General features: G+C 40.8%; 9 protein-coding genes across 9 annotated transcripts; 4 read left to right on the top strand and 5 right to left on the bottom strand. All coding sequences in view use genetic code 12, as the record gives it.

Moving 5' to 3' along the window:
• Positions 1-251: 251 nt before the first annotated feature.
• BBC1 (Bbc1p) lies at positions 252-3,488 on the bottom strand (the record flags this gene model as incomplete). The annotated part of the gene is made up of 1 exon (XM_051816495.1): positions 252-3,488. The coding sequence occupies one exon, from the start codon at positions 3,486-3,488 to the stop codon at positions 252-254; it is 3,237 nt and encodes a 1,078-aa protein (XP_051670134.1).
• Positions 3,489-3,817: 329 nt separating this feature from the next.
• SWD2 (WD-repeat containing protein) lies at positions 3,818-4,942 on the top strand (the record flags this gene model as incomplete). Its single annotated transcript, XM_051816496.1, has 1 exon — positions 3,818-4,942. One exon carries the CDS (start codon positions 3,818-3,820, stop codon positions 4,940-4,942), a length of 1,125 nt encoding a protein of 374 aa, XP_051670135.1.
• A 59-nt stretch (positions 4,943-5,001) lies between these two features.
• CANMA_004240 (uncharacterized protein) lies at positions 5,002-5,868 on the top strand (the record flags this gene model as incomplete). Its single annotated transcript, XM_051816497.1, has 2 exons — positions 5,002-5,058; positions 5,194-5,868. 2 exons carry the CDS (start codon positions 5,002-5,004, stop codon positions 5,866-5,868), a joined length of 732 nt encoding a protein of 243 aa, XP_051670136.1.
• An 8-nt stretch (positions 5,869-5,876) lies between these two features.
• CANMA_004241 (uncharacterized protein) lies at positions 5,877-7,040 on the bottom strand (the record flags this gene model as incomplete). The annotated part of the gene is made up of 1 exon (XM_051816498.1): positions 5,877-7,040. The coding sequence occupies one exon, from the start codon at positions 7,038-7,040 to the stop codon at positions 5,877-5,879; it is 1,164 nt and encodes a 387-aa protein (XP_051670137.1).
• Positions 7,041-7,310: 270 nt separating this feature from the next.
• On the bottom strand, positions 7,311-8,438 carry PRY1 (Pry1p; the record flags this gene model as incomplete). Its single annotated transcript, XM_051816499.1, has 1 exon — positions 7,311-8,438. One exon carries the CDS (start codon positions 8,436-8,438, stop codon positions 7,311-7,313), a length of 1,128 nt encoding a protein of 375 aa, XP_051670138.1.
• Positions 8,439-9,074: 636 nt separating this feature from the next.
• Positions 9,075-11,963, bottom strand: CANMA_004243 (uncharacterized protein; the record flags this gene model as incomplete). Its single annotated transcript, XM_051816500.1, has 1 exon — positions 9,075-11,963. One exon carries the CDS (start codon positions 11,961-11,963, stop codon positions 9,075-9,077), a length of 2,889 nt encoding a protein of 962 aa, XP_051670139.1.
• Positions 11,964-12,752: 789 nt separating this feature from the next.
• Positions 12,753-13,280, top strand: ATP7 (F1F0 ATP synthase subunit d; the record flags this gene model as incomplete). The annotated part of the gene is made up of 1 exon (XM_051816502.1): positions 12,753-13,280. One exon carries the CDS (start codon positions 12,753-12,755, stop codon positions 13,278-13,280), a length of 528 nt encoding a protein of 175 aa, XP_051670140.1.
• A 315-nt stretch (positions 13,281-13,595) lies between these two features.
• CANMA_004245 (phosphatase PAP2 family protein) lies at positions 13,596-15,029 on the top strand (the record flags this gene model as incomplete). Its single annotated transcript, XM_051816503.1, has 2 exons — positions 13,596-13,601; positions 13,908-15,029. The coding sequence occupies 2 exons, from the start codon at positions 13,596-13,598 to the stop codon at positions 15,027-15,029; spliced, it is 1,128 nt and encodes a 375-aa protein (XP_051670141.1).
• Positions 15,030-15,167: 138 nt separating this feature from the next.
• Positions 15,168-16,397, bottom strand: PIR32 (Pir32p; the record flags this gene model as incomplete). Its single annotated transcript, XM_051816504.1, has 1 exon — positions 15,168-16,397. The coding sequence occupies one exon, from the start codon at positions 16,395-16,397 to the stop codon at positions 15,168-15,170; it is 1,230 nt and encodes a 409-aa protein (XP_051670142.1).
• Between the last annotated feature and the right edge of the window lie 156 nt (positions 16,398-16,553).

Genomic DNA, 16,553 nt, shown 5'->3' on the forward strand with positions numbered 1-16,553 from the left:
GTTCCATTATATCAACCTTCAGCTTCTAGGCTTTCCTTTTGTATTACTAACCTGGCTATTTCTTTAGATGTTACTTTGCAAGAGAATCTTTGTGTTTTAAAGTAGTGCTGCTTCTGCTCATGGCAGACTATATTCCTCATTTAATTCTGGTCTAGGATGGAATTGTGATTGATTGTACAATGTGTGTATATAATGTGTAATACAATAAAGGAATTATATATTTGACGAATTATAAAAACAACTCATCCAAACTACCAATCTACATACAGTTTAGAAACTGGCCTAAACACTCTAATTCTACCACTCTTGAATTCGCCGATCTTGTGCGATTCCTTCTTAACATGACCTGAGGCATCCTGTTCAACAACCTTGAATTTCTCCTTTTTGGGATCAAAATCGTAAATCACACCAGTAAAAGTACTGTTATCCGATGCATCGCCAACAGTCACTGATTTGCTGCCAATAATTCCCTTGTGTGTGCTGAATTTCCCATTCTTAATCCACAAAATGTCACCAACTTGAATGTCATCTATTTTGGAAATATTTGAATTGTTAAAGTTCTTGTAGATCGTGACTCCATAAGATTTGTTTCCAATTGGTGGCAATAACTTATGTTTCAATTCAGGACTTTGAAAAATGTGTGAAATCAAGTTGCCGTCCAATTTCGACCCAAGCAAATGAGCAGCCGCATTGACAACTACTGGTCCAAATTTACGATGATTGTTTTCCAAGTAGTCTTTGCGTATAGCTGGAGAAGGTTTGGTTAATTGGTTGCTTAAACGTATCGTGTTTCTCGGGTCACTCTCATCAAACTCCAATTCAAAAACCAACTGCGATAAATCAAAAAATAAAACATAGTAGTCACGATACACCGTAGTTCTACCACCGCGTTTATGGATTTTGTTGGTATCAACTTCATATATCAAATCAACACCAATCTTTTGGATCAATGACTCTGGTAATTCATTCTTCAACCACCAAGTTGACGTTGACTTGATATTGGAAATTTCAAATTCCAATTGTTCTAAAGTGATTTCTGCTTGATTTTTATCACTCCCATTTCCTTTTAGTGATCTTGACCTCGACATTGATTCCGTTGACTTCCTACCTGGAATTGACCCAACTGACGCACCAGTTGAAGTTTGCAACAAAGGAGGCGCTTCCGTCGATGCTCTTTTAGGTGGCTCGCCAATTGGTATTGAAGGAGGAAGACCTGCATGCGGCACTGGTGGTGGCGGAACAGTTCCTGGAATAGGAGGTGGAGGAACGCTTCCAGGAATTGGTGGTGGTGCACCTCTTGCGTGAGAACGTGATTCGCTCGAAGAACCAATGGTATGAGCCCTTTGTGGCACAGAATGACGTTCAGGTTGATCAACTAATTCAAAAGCATTATCGTCATCCTCTTCCTCGGAGCTGCTGTCAAGCTGACGGTCCTTGTGTACAGTTCTAGAAGGAGACAATGGAGTTTGAGCTTGTTGTTGTGAAGCATCTGACGAAGGTGGAGGCGGTGGAGCATGATGCGATCTCCTGCGTTCTGCTTTTGCATCTTGGTCTACGGGAGGTGGCATTGCTCCAGGAATTGGAGGCATTGGAGGAGGTGGTCTTGCCCTATCTAAGCTTCTCTGAGAACTGTGTCTTTGTGGGATAGATGGAGCTCTTTCTTGTTCAGCTTGCTCATGTGCATCTGATGTCACAGTTTGAAGTGGAATTTTCACCGCATGTCCCTCAACCCTGCTTGATTCAGCATCTTGAAATTCTTGATCAGTGGTGCTCTTATTTAAGTCATGGTTTTGTGGTTTCGCCATATCTGACAAATCCTCATCAGCTTCATAACCGGTGCCTTCACCTTCAAATTGACGGTGCTTCTGGAGTGTAATCGTGTTAGAATGCTCTTCAGTGCCACTATCAGATATGTATTTGTGACTATCTTGCGCTTGCTTGTCGATATCTTTCTGTGTAATGAAATCTGCTTGGTCTGAATCTGATGGCTCATCATCTTCAGCCATTGAAGAGCTTTCATGGCTCAATTTGACTGGCTCGTGCTCAGGGGCTCTTGGTGTAACCACAGGAGCAGCTGGAGGAGCATTTACAGCAGGATCTAATGTCGAAACTGAAGCATGTAATGCCGGCTCCCCGGTGCCTGCTCCTGCTCCCCCTCCTGGGACCAAGGGTGCGGACACCGGAGCTGGTGGTGAAGTTTGTTTTGGTGCTGCTACTGGCTCTGACTCAGCGTCTCTCGTTGACACCTCTCTATTAGCATCTGTGAACTCAGCCGATTCAACCTTTTGCTTCGCTGCTTTAGGTTTCTTTGCTGTCTCTCCAGCTCCTGGAGCCCCAAACGGTGTTGCCATACCCATCATACCAAACATGTTTCTTCCTCCAGATATCTTAGCCATTCTTTCAACAAGTTTTCTACGTTTCAACTCCTCATCATCCTCGTCTTCTTCCGCCTCATCTTCTTCTACTCCTTCTTGGCCTTGCTTTTCTTCACCATCATCCCGCTCTTCAGCTTGTGCATCATAATCGTCCGCCCTTGTCTGCTCTTCCGCAATTCTCTCATCGGGTACACTATGAGTGACGTCGTCGCTATCCTGGTGTAGATGCAATTCATCAGGGGCATGATGATGCTGAACATCAGCCAGCGGACTTGTGATATTTCCTCCTTCTTCTCCTGCGCCTACGACACCTTCTGCACCCTCTTGTGGCACAACATGTTGCTCTCCACTTCTTTGTTCTCTTAAATGTCTCAATCTTTCTTTCTCTTCCGCTTGTTTCTGCTTCCTCTCTTCTTTTCTTTTCAATGCTGCGGCTTCACGTTCTGCCTCCTCCTGCTGCTTTTTTTGGAGCAAAGCGATGCGTTCTTTCAAAGATACCTTAGGACCAGCGTCTTCTTCTTCTTCCCGATGCTCATCTTGTGGAGTGCTTTTGACAACATCCTCCGGATGCTTGGTTTCATGTACTGGATGCGCAACCAAGTTCGAGTCATCTCTTGGTTGAACTTTGGGAACATACGACGATGTGGAGGCAGCTACAAATTGTTTCTTGATACTGTATGGATCCTTTTGCTTTGAAGAAAAAGCCTGGGGGAGAGGGACTTTCCCAGTAGGGCTCTGTTTAATTTGTGCCGGAGGCAGTGGTCCAGTGTGCGAAACAGAAGAATGAACAGGTTCACCTTTGTTCTCAATATGGTGAACGGAAATATTTTCAGCCACTGGAGAGCTTGTTTGTGACTGGTCCTTAGTCTCTGATACGGGTTCTTGCTTTTTAGTTGGTCGGTTCAGCGCGGGAACAGCGGGGGCAGCCAACACCTCAACGAAATTTTTAGGAAACATTCCTGATTTGTCGTTGTACTCTCCTGAATACCATTCGTCATTCTCAATTGCTGTGATGGTGATGATTTGGCCAGCATCGAAGTTCAAATCATCTTCATACTCAGATTTGTAGTCGTAGATTGCTTTCACTTTAAAGGGAACGTCGGGTTCGGACATTGTTTAGCAATTGATTTAACGTCTTGATGAATAAATGTCAAATATCTTAATGTGTGATTACTAAGATGTATTATTAGTCGTAAAATTGAACTTGGTTAATAGTAAAGAGTAAACTGAGTTGTATTTGTTTCCAGATAAATCGAGGAGGAAAAGTGACAAACTAATTGCGGCTGCCGTCATTTTTTTCCTTTGGGGCTTTTGTTTTCTTTTGTTCTTTGTAACTCAAAATGCACAAAATAGGAGAGAGAGAAAAACCGAAAAAGGAATGAAATAAATTTAATCATCACAGGAGATCCAAATTTGCATACTTGACTGATAGTTACACTTAGATGTCACTAAAAGTAAATGGTTTCCGACCCCACGCGCCTTCGACAAAACTTGCAACTCCTACCAGCACAAGCTCTTCTACAATTCAAATATCGGCTCAGACTTTAACAACATGCCAACCTACAAAGCTATTTAATTACCACCATGAAACTTCAATCACTTCCCTAGACTTTGACGATTCTGGCCAGTACCTAATCTCCTCCGGAGTGGACAAGTCCATACAATTGTATGATTGCCACAAGGGGGTCCATTATAAAGATATACAGTCACAAAAGTATGGGGCCCATTCAGCTAGATTCACCCACGATGGACTCAATTGTTTGTATGCATCTACTCCTGACGCACTGGCCACTAGTGAGGGAAAAGAAGATGACACGATCAGATACCTCTCTTTATCAAGCAATCAATACATCCGTTACTTCAAGGGCCACAAAGCTCAGGTGTCCAATATTGAAGTAAATCCGGCGCACAACAACTTTTGCAGCTCAAGTTATGACGGCACTGTCAAATTTTGGGATTTGAAAAGCTCGTCTGCAACAGGTAGCATCACCGTTGGCCAGAACTCAGTTTGTGGATTTGACCCTCAGGGAATTGTTGTCGCAGTAGGAAGGTACCCACTTGGTGAATCTCAAAGTGGTACCTTGGGTTTATACGACCTAAAGACATTTGACAAGGGGCCGTTTGCAGAGGTGGCTATTTCTTGCCTACAGAACCAATTGTGGAACAAGTTGGAGTTTTCGAATAATGGTAAACTAATATTGATCTCGACCGACTCGCGTGAACATTATATTTTGGATGCTTTCCTGGGTAAGGTCTTAGCAATTGTGCGATTGTCGTATAGAAATGATCCGCAGTGGATGTCGACTGAATACCCATATAGCGGGTGTTGCTCATTTACACCTTGTGGGAAATTTTTGTTAGTTGGTAGCCCCAAATCAATAATCCATATATTTGATGTAAGCGATCTAAGAACGGATGTTGAGCGTCCTGTGATTTTGTCAAGATCCAATGATATATTGAAAACAAGACAGTTACCCAAGATAATTTTGTTTAATCCAAAGTTGTTTGTTTTTGCAACCGCTGATACAACGGTTAAACTATGGCAACCATTTGAGAATCAAACTTGAGAAAAATAAAGAAAAAAAAAAGTACGTATATAGAGTAGACCATAATAGAGATACAATACATGGCTTCTATTCAAGCGTTTTTAAACAGAACAACAGCATCTGCTAAGCCAAGCTTGGTAAGATGTACTCTCAAAGAGACAACTGTGGACTCTCTGCAAGTTGTTCGTGCCGTTGCCGAATCGAGATACAATTCAATCACTATCCAGCCTCTACGGTTTCCCAATCCTAACAAAATGCTCAAGATCCTACAGCCTTTCCAAAAACACTCAATTCCCAAAAGTCGTTCGGAGATTAGAGGAGTCGATAATATGGTACACCAGTTGTTGCAGAGAAAGTTTCCACTAAAGAAGTTTGCACCGATCATGCAAAACGAGTTCTTGTCAGTGCAGTTGTTTCCGCAAGATCATACTCTATCCAACTTCAGAAAGTCCAACGTGTCGCTTGTCTTCAACATGCATCAGATACCTATGTTGAATGATAAATGTTTGGAGTCGGGGTTCAAGAGCCGACCTAAATACAAGGATTTACAATTTTTCAACAAGAAGCCACTGCCAATGCAATCTGCATGCGGAAGAACCAAATCTAAGAAGCAGGTGAGGGAATTGTTTGCCCAATCGTTGAGCACATTCTCAATGCATGACAAGAAGGACCGCTTAAGTGGCATTTTTGTCTGTCATGTTGTCAAGGTGCCGGTGAATCAAGAACAAAGAGATTTGATACGGAAAGATTTCGAGAATATGTGCTCCGCCCTATTAGATAAAGATGACATATGGAATAATCTAAATAAACAGTATAAAAGGACAAAATCTCCAAATCTCCAGCAACTCAAATACGTTCAATTCAGCTATGGTGTCAAGAATCTAATAGACCGAAGGTTGAGGTTTCCTTTTCTGCCTAAACGGGGACTAAAGTTTATTACTAAATAATGCAATGATTAGGATATTTGCGTCCATGGAGGAAGCTTGGTCTTAAAGCACTTGTCATCATATTCGAAACGCCATGCATGCAAGTAAATTGAGAAGTGGGTTACATGGTCCTCATCGAACAATGGTCGTCCACATTCCTCACAGGTTGTTGATTTTCGTGATTTCAAATCCATCGAATGAGATTGTTTAAGTTCTATTAGTTGCTCCTTTATCTTAGAATCTGAATTCCAGTTGATTATATTCAACAAATCAAGCGTTTTTGGAGCGCTTATAGGACTTCCAGGTGGTGCCATATCTTTAAATTGGGGGTACCGCTGGAATAACATTTTATACAACAATGTTTCCAAGTTTGATTTTGCAAAATAAGTTTTGCTTGCTTCAATTGGGTTGTAAAAATGATCATTAGAAATCGGATACCCCAAGTTTCTCAAATGAATTCTGATTTGGTGGAATTTTCCCGATATTGGTTGGCACTTGACGATGCTTTCATTAAGCTCCTGGCTGTAAACCATTCGCTCAAAGACTGTTGTTGTGTCTGCTTGTACATTTTCCAAATCTCCTGGCTGTAGATATCCATTCATATTGACGGCAAACACGGGACAATTGTACACTTGCTCTCCAGGGGGGAACTCGCCTTTCACCCTCGCCAAATATACTTTCTTTACCCGGTTCTTTTTGTCTTGAAGTAAATTCAGAAATTTGATAGCTGACTCTCTACTTTTGCACAATATTAGCACGCCACTTGTGACTTTGTCTAGACGGTGGCAAGTCCAAATTGAGTCAAAGCCGTACATCTCCTTTACGATTTCCGAGAGGCTATTGAACATGTAGTTTCCCGAAGGGTGCGTCGGCACTCCAGATGGTTTATCAACAACAATTATTTCATCATTTTCAAAAACAACTGAAATTTTACTCAGCCAAGGAATAGCTGGCTCGTGTTTGTGTTTAAGGTGGTGGATCACGTCTTTACTTTCGACCTTACGCTGGGATAAAATATCTAAACCTTTCAAGGACTCACTCGGGAGAGATGTGCCCACATTGCTGACAATGTATAGGTTGCCATGTTGAATGTCTTTGACTATTCCCTCTAAAGGCTCGCCGAAATCATTAATATACGTCTCAACCAAAGTCCGCCCTACCCATCTTTGTTTAGAATGTGTTTGGTAGTTCATGTAATACGGTAGGACTTTGCGTAGACCCTTTTCAAACACATATTTCGGCATATGTTGTGAGGAGGATGGGTATGCGATGAGGGAATCGCATGGAGATTCTCTCATGTTTTAACTAATGTTGGTGCTACCATGTGTTTGACCAATAAACTGCAAAATCTCTACAAAAGAGAAAAAGAGGCTACAAAGTTTTTCTGAAAAACCTATCAGGGATATATAATAAAATACAAAAACTAAAGAACTATAATGTACGAAGAAATGACACGGCCTTTTTTAAGATGGCAACACGTTAGCTTTTTCTTCGCCAATGATATTGCCCGCAGGGTCATACTCACAAATGATGTACTTTCCCCATCCGGTACTCGTACAATCCTTGTAAGCACATCCCACTTTTGTGGAAGCTTTCCAAACAACTTGTGTAAAATGGTTGTATTCGTTGGCAGCCGAGTAGCTGTAAGTGTCTCCCTCGTCATACCAAGCTTTAACTGCACTTGGACCATCGCTGAAGCCTGCAGCCAAGTTTTCACCATACTGTCCATGTGTGTGGGTCAATACACCTGAGCAGTCATAGTTGTCAGCATTGTTCTTTGCATAATTGTATGTGTCAACATCCCAGGATAAATCGCCAGCTTGATGAAGAGCACGGTATTTGTTGTGTGCATCCAAAATGTCACTAGCAAATGAAGCGTCAATATCATCCGAATCCGAAATAGCAGCATAAATATCAGATGATGATGATGATGATGATGATGGTGCTGAGTATGAGGTGGAGGATGATGTTGAGTACTTCGGCTGTGATTGGGATGAAGTTGCTGTAAATCCCAAGGAGTCAGTTGATGGAGTATAGATGTTTGCAGATGCTATAGTTGATGCGGTTGATGCGGTTGATGCGGTTGATGCGGTTGATGTTCCAGTGGAAGAGCTAGATGATGAACCAGAGAGCAAACTTGATAACCTATCCCAAAAAGATGATCCACTAGAACTGCTTGATGTTGAAGATGTTGATGCAGTAGATGCAGTTGAATCTGAATTGCCACCAAATAAGCTGCTCAAAATACTCGAAAATGACGATCCCGTAGATGAACCAGAAGACGAACTGTCAGATGTGGTTGATGCTGCCGAGGATGATTGAAAACTGTTCAACAACTCGCTCCAAAAACCGGACGAGGTGGTGGTAGCAGAAGCTGCTGCTGCTGTTGCTGCAGTGGTTGCGGCGACATTAGCATTAGATGCTGCTGTTGCTGCTTGATTAAGGTTGTTTGCACTAGCGGCGCTTGTTTGTATTGATGAATCACCCGATGTGACTGTTTGTAATACTGTGACCACAGCTGGAGCAGGTGCTGCCTCTAAAAGGTTGGCAAAATAACACAATAAGATGATTTGGAGTGAATTGGCAAGCATCTTTCTTATGGTGAGGTCCCAGTAGTTTACTCAGTTCCTATAAAGTTTTAAACACGACATTCTTGCGAGGTTTTATACTTACTCATATACACAATACTAGAGTTGAAAGTAAAAAAAAAATTGTTGCAAAAATAATTTTACATTCCCGATTAGGAAATGTTTTTTTTTGACTAAACCGGAAAAAAAATAGAAATTGTACAGGACCAAAGTTGCACAAAGATTGCAAAAACTGAGCCCATGTCAAAAAAAGGCACTCTACTTGTTAGTTAAAAATGTAAATACTTAAATCATTGGATTTGAATAATTAGCAGTTGAAGCGGGGGGGGTAATGGTAGTGGGGCTGTCGGGCATAAAGAAAGAGAATTGGCGCCCTTGCATTTTTACGGTATTTGGATATATTTTAGAAGGCTTACCACGTTTATACTTGATTCGTACCTATTCGAGTTAAGAAAATAAGGAGGTGATATGTCTGAGAGTGATGTGGGGAAACCTTTCTTGGATTTTAATGTTCTCCGTTGTAAACTTCTAGACTTTTGAATCTGTCTTCTATCAAATAGCCATTTTACCCCATTAGTATGCAAAATATTTACGAGAAAAGGAAAATGTCGTGCAACGTGTGTGTTGTTTTAGTTTCTATTATTTACCTACAAAAATCTCCTTCATAATGTGAGAGATTATTTCCGCCACCCCACCACCAGTGCATCGTACAGTTATTCTCAAATCTTTCCCCTCTTCGTCCAATCCAACAAACTTGACAAGAACACCGTAATTGGATTTTTGTGTGTGAATAATTCCGGCCCCTATTATGTTGATGGGTCTAAAGTCGGTTTCTGGAAGAACTGTAAATCCTACTCTTGATAAGGAGCGACAAACCTGGGCGGAATCATGTCTGTGTGACAAATGTACAACTACGCTGCTCTCGCCTTTTTCAAGTCCCAAATGCTTGCCTATTTGATTCCATCTTTTTTCAAACTCGTTGAGTCCACCAATTGGGGCCGATGTTAACGTCTTTATAAGCTGGACGGGGAATTTCAAGTTCAAATGACTGAAAGAACCGCCGCACATAAAAGTAAACGAAATAACAGGATCCTCGTCATGTTCAACAACGCCTCTCACTTTTACACTTATTTCCATATGGGCCTGATCTGAGATTGTCGATTCTGGCAATTGCGTGATGCAGACCAAGTAGCTAGGATCCTCTTTTTTTGCTTTAGAACCAAGACTAAGAACGTTAAATCCGGTTATAGTCTCACCCAAAGTCTTGTATGCGTTATTTACGATAGCGAATTGGATTAAGAACTCGTTATTATTTTTCACCAATCTGTAGGTGATTTTGATGAGGTTATTCTCATAAAAAATGCCAGCGTCAAAATGAAGCATTCGGTGAAATCCAGCGTACCAGTTGTTTGTGAGGGCATTGTCTTCAACAGTACTGTTGTTTGTACCATTCTCTGGTTTTGTTTTGATATTGCTAGCCAAAACTCGCGACTTTGACCGGCTCACCCCAGGACGATTTGCCAAAACCCCAAGCCTTTTCAACAAAGGACTTTCATGTTGATTGAAGGCAGGGATGGGTTTGATTACCGTACTGGCCAACCTGAAGTCCGCATGGATTGTTGACAATTTCAAGTACTCATAGGCCCTGCTCTGGATCTCCAAATCCAATGACTGCGTCTCAACTTCAAACAAATCAACAATTTCAGGAACAAAATCAGCTTCGGGAAACTTGACAAGGAGCTTGATGAAAGTGCTCAACAACATCGCTCGAGTGGAAATAGACACGCCAAAGTATGCGTCATAGAGCAAACGAAACTGAATTCCGATATTAGTCTCTGCCACATCATTCACTTCGTGACCAAACTCGCCAAGCACAAATGCCGCCACTTTGATTAAGTACTCCGAAACGGGGGATTGTGTATTCCCAAATGGCTTTTTCATCAAATTAATGATCATCTTGGACGTCTTTTTATGCAAGTCGTCATTGTTGACTACTATTTGTACAATTCTCTCCCAGACTTCATTGCTGATAAATCCAACTCCATTGGCGTTTGAGCCACCACCGATTGAAAGCAATTTTAGCATTGTTGTGACATACCATGTAGAGTCCGTTGCAAATCGTTCTGCCAATACTGCAATTTTTATAGCCAACTCCTGTTTCATTTGTTGATCAGCATATGGGAAATAGAGCAATAGTTCGTTCAAAATGACAGAATAGGTTTCCTCGTTGCAGATAGTGTAAAGCAAGTCCAATGCTTTCCTTCTCACTGATATATCCTTATCCTTGAGCAAGTGGATGAAAATAGGCAAAATCTCGTTAAACTTATCCTTTGATGATAGATATGGGGAATCCAGTCTGGCGGTAAGCTTTATCAAAGCATCAAGAGCCAAATATCTCGTATTTGTATCGTTTGATGCAATGAGGCTTAAAAGTGCATTGGATGCACCGGCGATGGCCTCGGGAGACGCCTCCAAAAATACTGCCAACGATACTGCTTGAAATAAAATGGAGCTTCGTGAGTTTCTGTTTGGTAGGCCCTTGACATGTTGAGATGCATTCTGGATAGATTTCGACACCACCTGGCGGAGTTGATTTAACGTGGTACTGTCAATCTTATTGGCCGAGAATGCTGTTGGATCGCTTGTCGTACTTATTAGAAAGTTGTTTTCGATAAATTGCAAAAGCTTCACTATAAGCCAAGGAGCAGGCGTATTATAGTAGTAGTACTCAGCGGGGCACTCCTCCAAGACTGTTAATGAGTAGAGTCTATGCGCAACAGAAGGAATAACTGACCTCACAACCTCTGGTTTAATTGTTAGAATATAGTCAAGCAAGGGCACACTAGAAGTAACAACGCCAATATCCTTTGAACCTTCCACTATTTTCAATAAACGAGGAACCCAATTATTGTTCTTTATAACAACGTCAGGGTACATCTGAAGGAGTGATTTCAAAGTTATCAATGCCTTTTGTTTTACAATAGGTTTCAGCAATGGGGAAGTTGCAGATGCGTATATAATGTCAATCAATTCCATCCACTGCATGGAGTTACCGTCACCGTCGTATATCGTTACTGAATCCGACGCAGTAAAACAAGTTGCAATCATCTGAATCGCCAAACAGTTGACCTCTTCATCCGTAGACCGCAAGTCCAGAACTAGGCAAGGGTGTGTAACTTCCAATATGTGGTTCAAGTGTTCCTTGGCTGTGAACAATGAATTGCTATTAGGGCTCTCGTTATTCAAAAGAACAGACACCGCAAGGTATCCCAACTTTTTATCACTGAAAATATTGGATTTAATCAATTCAATGGACTCATCTAGTCCGAAGTTGATCAATTCAGAATGCCCCAGGATGAATATATAAATCAACTTGCAAATGTACTTTTTCTTTTGGTTACTATTCAACGATGTTGTCGATTGAAATTTATTCTGGATACTATTTGCTTCTGTACGTATTTTCTTGTATTCTTCCTCTTGGTCCTTTGAATTTCTTAGGTCAACAATGAACTGATGTATTCCCTTCATGTGATTTTTCTGAAATTTGTCCTGTGGCTTCATGGTAGATACTTTTGTTGCTGACCGGTCAAGACTAACTGTTTTGGGTTTTGATCTTAATAATGATCTAGGCTTTCGCGGATCCTCTCGATCGAAAATTTGGAGACACAAAAATTCCTAGGGCCAAAATGGAAGGCAGAGGGAGAATTTTGCTGTCAGGGAGTAGCCCTACAGAGTGATATAGTATTTTAATTGTTCCCAGTTCGGAAATGCTACTTGAGCAACCACCGTTCAAAGGGCCTGCCTTAATTTATTTATATTAACAGTCATAGAAACTTTTAATTTCTTGTTGCCATTGACACAATTGGACTTGCTTACATGGGAGGAATGAAAAGGATAAACTCAGTAAGTGATTGAGAAGGCACTCATTAGCTCAGAATAAGTGTACACATTAACAAGCCTCAGTTTTATCTAGTACGTAAAACCATCCTTTGTACATACTGATGATTGCAAAATTGAGGCTACTACAAACCCCTCACTACACAATTAGTACGCAGAACCTCTTCCACCTCCCTTGCCAATGCTCTACCTCAATTGTGCCCTTTAACATGGTTGCAAAATCTAAAAGCCTACGTCAATGGTCGTGTACATGGCTCAAAGACTGCTTGTAATTTTTCATTGGACGAGAGAAATCAAAAGCCAATCGGTCTAACCTCAACGAAAATGTAGCGCTGAGAAAGGAAAAAAAAAAATTGAGAGACAACAGACTAACCAAATTCCAACGTTGTATATATCTATTCACTCAATTTGCAATCAACAATGTCATCCGTTGCCCAACAAGCTGCCAAGAAGGTTGATTTCGCTAAGCTCATCAAGAGTTTAGGATTGACTGGCTCAACTGCAGCTTCATTAACTGCCTTCAAAAAGAGACACGAAGAGGCCAAGAAACAATTTATAGATTTATCAAGTCAATCCACTGAAGTTGATTTCGGCCGTTACAGACAAATCTTGAAGAACTCAAAAGTTGTCGATGAAGTTGAAAAGGCTATCACTTCATTCAAGCCAGTCACCATTGACGTTTCCAAGAATTTGAAGAATATTGAAATTTTCGAACAAAAGGCTGTTGAGAATGCTCAATTGACCGAAAAGTCTGTTACAAAAGAGATTGCTGAATTGAAAGCCACCTTGAAGGACATTGAAAGCGCAAGACCATTCGACCAATTGACTGTTGACGATGTTGCTAAGGTCAGACCAGACTTGGATGAAAAGACAACTTATATGGTCAAGAACGGTAAATGGGTTGTTCCAGGATATAGAGAAAAATTCGGCGATTTGGCTGCTATGTAGATGAAGCTGAATACATATGTTGAAGTATATTAGCGTTTGTCGTTCATGTAGGTGGGGTCAAGAAGATGTAGAGCGCGACTTTCTCTGGTTACAATGTAGTGCTCTTGTATTTACCTCAAGAGGTTGATGCAATTGAAACCCCTTTTGTACCACGTATCCACCCGTCTCTGACTTTAGATATAAAATATTCTAGTGGGAAGTTCTACGATAGGACAATTTTTCCGAAAACAAAAATATTTACTTGCAACCGCGCGATGTTGTAATTTAGCATTACACTGGCAACCATTACATCAAAGCATACAGTCCAAGATATCAATGCTGGTGAAGCAACTATTGAAACGGGGACTAGTGCAAACACATCCTATAGTAAAAAGGGTGTCGACGCGACTACTACTACTCCTATTAAAAGCGTTGAAATTTACGTGTGTTTTGGTCACCAAATTATACCTGGCTATACTTAATGAAAGAACTTGGAAACAGTTTGGGCTAGACTTTGGTATTGACTTTACATTCGTTGTAATGTGTGCTTTAATAACGTCCTCGATCAACTACATACCACGGCCCGACCAAATCTTTTACAAATTTTTATATCGTTTTGATACATACTTTTTTGACATCGGAAAACAGCCTATAGGTTCAATCACCGGATTTTTACTCACCTGTCTCGGTGCCTACATTGTCAACTATTTTTACTACAGCAAAGAAGAAGATGGGCTTTTTGGAAATTCCATGTTGCCGCAACAGAATTATGGCTTCAAGTTGAAGCCTTTGCAAGTGTCGTCTGTCTTGATGCAAGGCGGAGGCAGCGGCATGGCTTCTTCTACAGCCAGCTCCAGGCCATCCATCTCAACTGCCGGATCATCAACCCTATCCCCTTCCAGTGACTTGAACAACTTCACAGAAGAGGAAGAGTTGTTTGATTTAAATGTTCCCTCAGGTGAATCGGAGTACTACCATTTCAAGCCTTTGCATGGTGAAACAGACGAGGAGATCATCAACCGATGGTGGAAGAAAATGCCAGTTATTTTGCTCTGTTCTGCTTGGATCGTTCTTAATATATTGTATGCTTTCAAACAACCAGTTTACAAAACCAAAAACATCATTGCTTGGATATTCCATGTGCCCGTGCATTTTATTGTACCACCGATGGTTGGTACATGGCTTTACTTGTGGCACGCCCCTGGAGCGTTGAGGCTCTACACTTTTTGCTTGGGTTTACAAAACTTTGTATTACTAGCAACCTACTTGATGTTTCCTAATGCGCCGCCAACATTCATCAAGCTATACGGCGATAACAAGGTCCCCACATTTGACATGATTTACAGTGATGGGCAAGCATCGCAAGATAAGAAATTTTCAATTTTTTTCCATAAGGCAGTGTATTATGCTACTCCGCTCAAATTTGCCTCATTTCCATCATTGCATTCCGCCTTTGCATGTTTGATTTGCTTTTTTGCATGTCATTATTCGAAATGGTCCAGTTTTAAGTTCTTAGGTGTTGTTAATGTGCTTGGACAGTGGTGGGCAGATTTATACTTTGACCATCATTGGAGAGTCGATAACCTAGGGGGTTTGATTTATGCCATTCTAACATGGACTTTGTTGAAAAATTGGCATCGTGGTTTGGCTGATGTAGACGCAAAATTCAACCGAGCAAGATTACAAGGAGATTTTGTCAATGGCAGCACTGCTGGTATGCGACTATTTCGCAATACAAAGTTTCAAAATCACTTCGATCCTCTAGCTTAATAGTGATAATAATTATAATTTCCAATTGTTTTAATAGACTATGTATTGAGTAAAACTAGTTAACCTAAATAAGCAGAACCACCATGCTAAAAAGAAGGATACAAAAAAATTGGCGGATATCAAAAGAGCGATCACCTCTTAACATTCGATCAACTCAACCACATCCAAAGTGACTGGGTGGCATTGGAAACCAATGGATTGATCGTATAAATTGTAAAAGTGGCCAGAAGCACATTGGTAGAATTTTGTCGAGTTACCCAAAGCCAATTGACCATCTTTAGTGACTGACCAACCTGCAGCAAAAACAGCACCATGTTGAGGAGTAGGACCATCAAATTGGAATTGATGGCCGGATACAATACATCCAATTCTGTCGTCTGAATCTCTCAAAATCGAATCGTGTAATGACATACGTAAAGTGGCGTTCGTGTAACAGGCGACTGAATAAACGGGAGATTCAAAACCATCATCATTGGAGTAGTCGTGCTTTCCTTCATGCTCTTTCTCGCCCTTGCGAGCTTTATGATTCTTGTGGTAGTTGTTATTACGACCACGCTCTTTGAAATCTCTATGTTCAGCATATGATTTTTCATGGCTCTCATGCTCTTTGGATCTATCGTGTTCGTCGTAGTAGTCATGATCGTTTTCGCCTTTTTCGAAATTCAAATTATTGTCAGAATCATAATCGTCAAATCCGTGTTTGCCTTTGTAGTGTTTCGAATGTTTGTCAAATGACTTGTCCTTGACATCACCGCCAATATCATGAGAAATCTCGTTATCCAACTCGTCTCTCTTTGATAAGACCGTTTCTCTGTCAAAATCTCCCTCATTATCAAAATTATTATCCTTGTTGACATCTTCAAAATGTTTGCGTCCACCAAATTTTCCATCCTTGTCATAATAGTCACTCTTGTCAGTCTTGTCATTATCAAAGTATCCATCTCCATGTTCATCATATCTGTCACTTGAATACCCATCATGGTAATGATGTTCCTTATCCAATGGCTTCTTCTTCTCTTCTGGATCACACGACTCTTCATTCACTTTTTGAACTTGGCCATCAGTAATTTGAACAATAATGTCTTTAGTCTTGGTTTCCTTCGGAGCTGGTGTAATAACAGATGTAACAAAACTAGTGGTAATACTTCTTTCGATTGATTTAACCTCTGGTTCTATCAACTCCCCATCATTGGTGACAGTGTAAGGATTCACAACAATTCCAAATTTGAAAGGCAAGCTGGTAAAACTTCCTGGTAAGTAATCACAAGTTGGTTTGTACCTTGTCCAATCTTCTCCATTGGCTGGGACGTAGTAAGCTTGAATCAAGTTGATTGTGGCAAATGATGCTAGTAAACGTGGCAGTAACATTATTAAATGATGGTAAAGAATGAAAAGGAAAGTGGTGGATAACGGGTTGTTTTATTTTTGAAAATGCAATTGCAATTTATACTGCCTAAAATTGTTGCAAAAACGTTATGCGAGTGGGCCTTTTTTTTTTGTAACGCCAGCCCAAGTTTGTGGCAC

Source organism: Candida margitis (assembly GCF_024628925.1).
Source record: "Candida margitis strain CBS 14175 chromosome Unknown scaffold28, whole genome shotgun sequence".
NCBI classification, from domain to species: Eukaryota; Fungi; Ascomycota; class Pichiomycetes; order Serinales; family Debaryomycetaceae; genus Lodderomyces; species Lodderomyces margitis.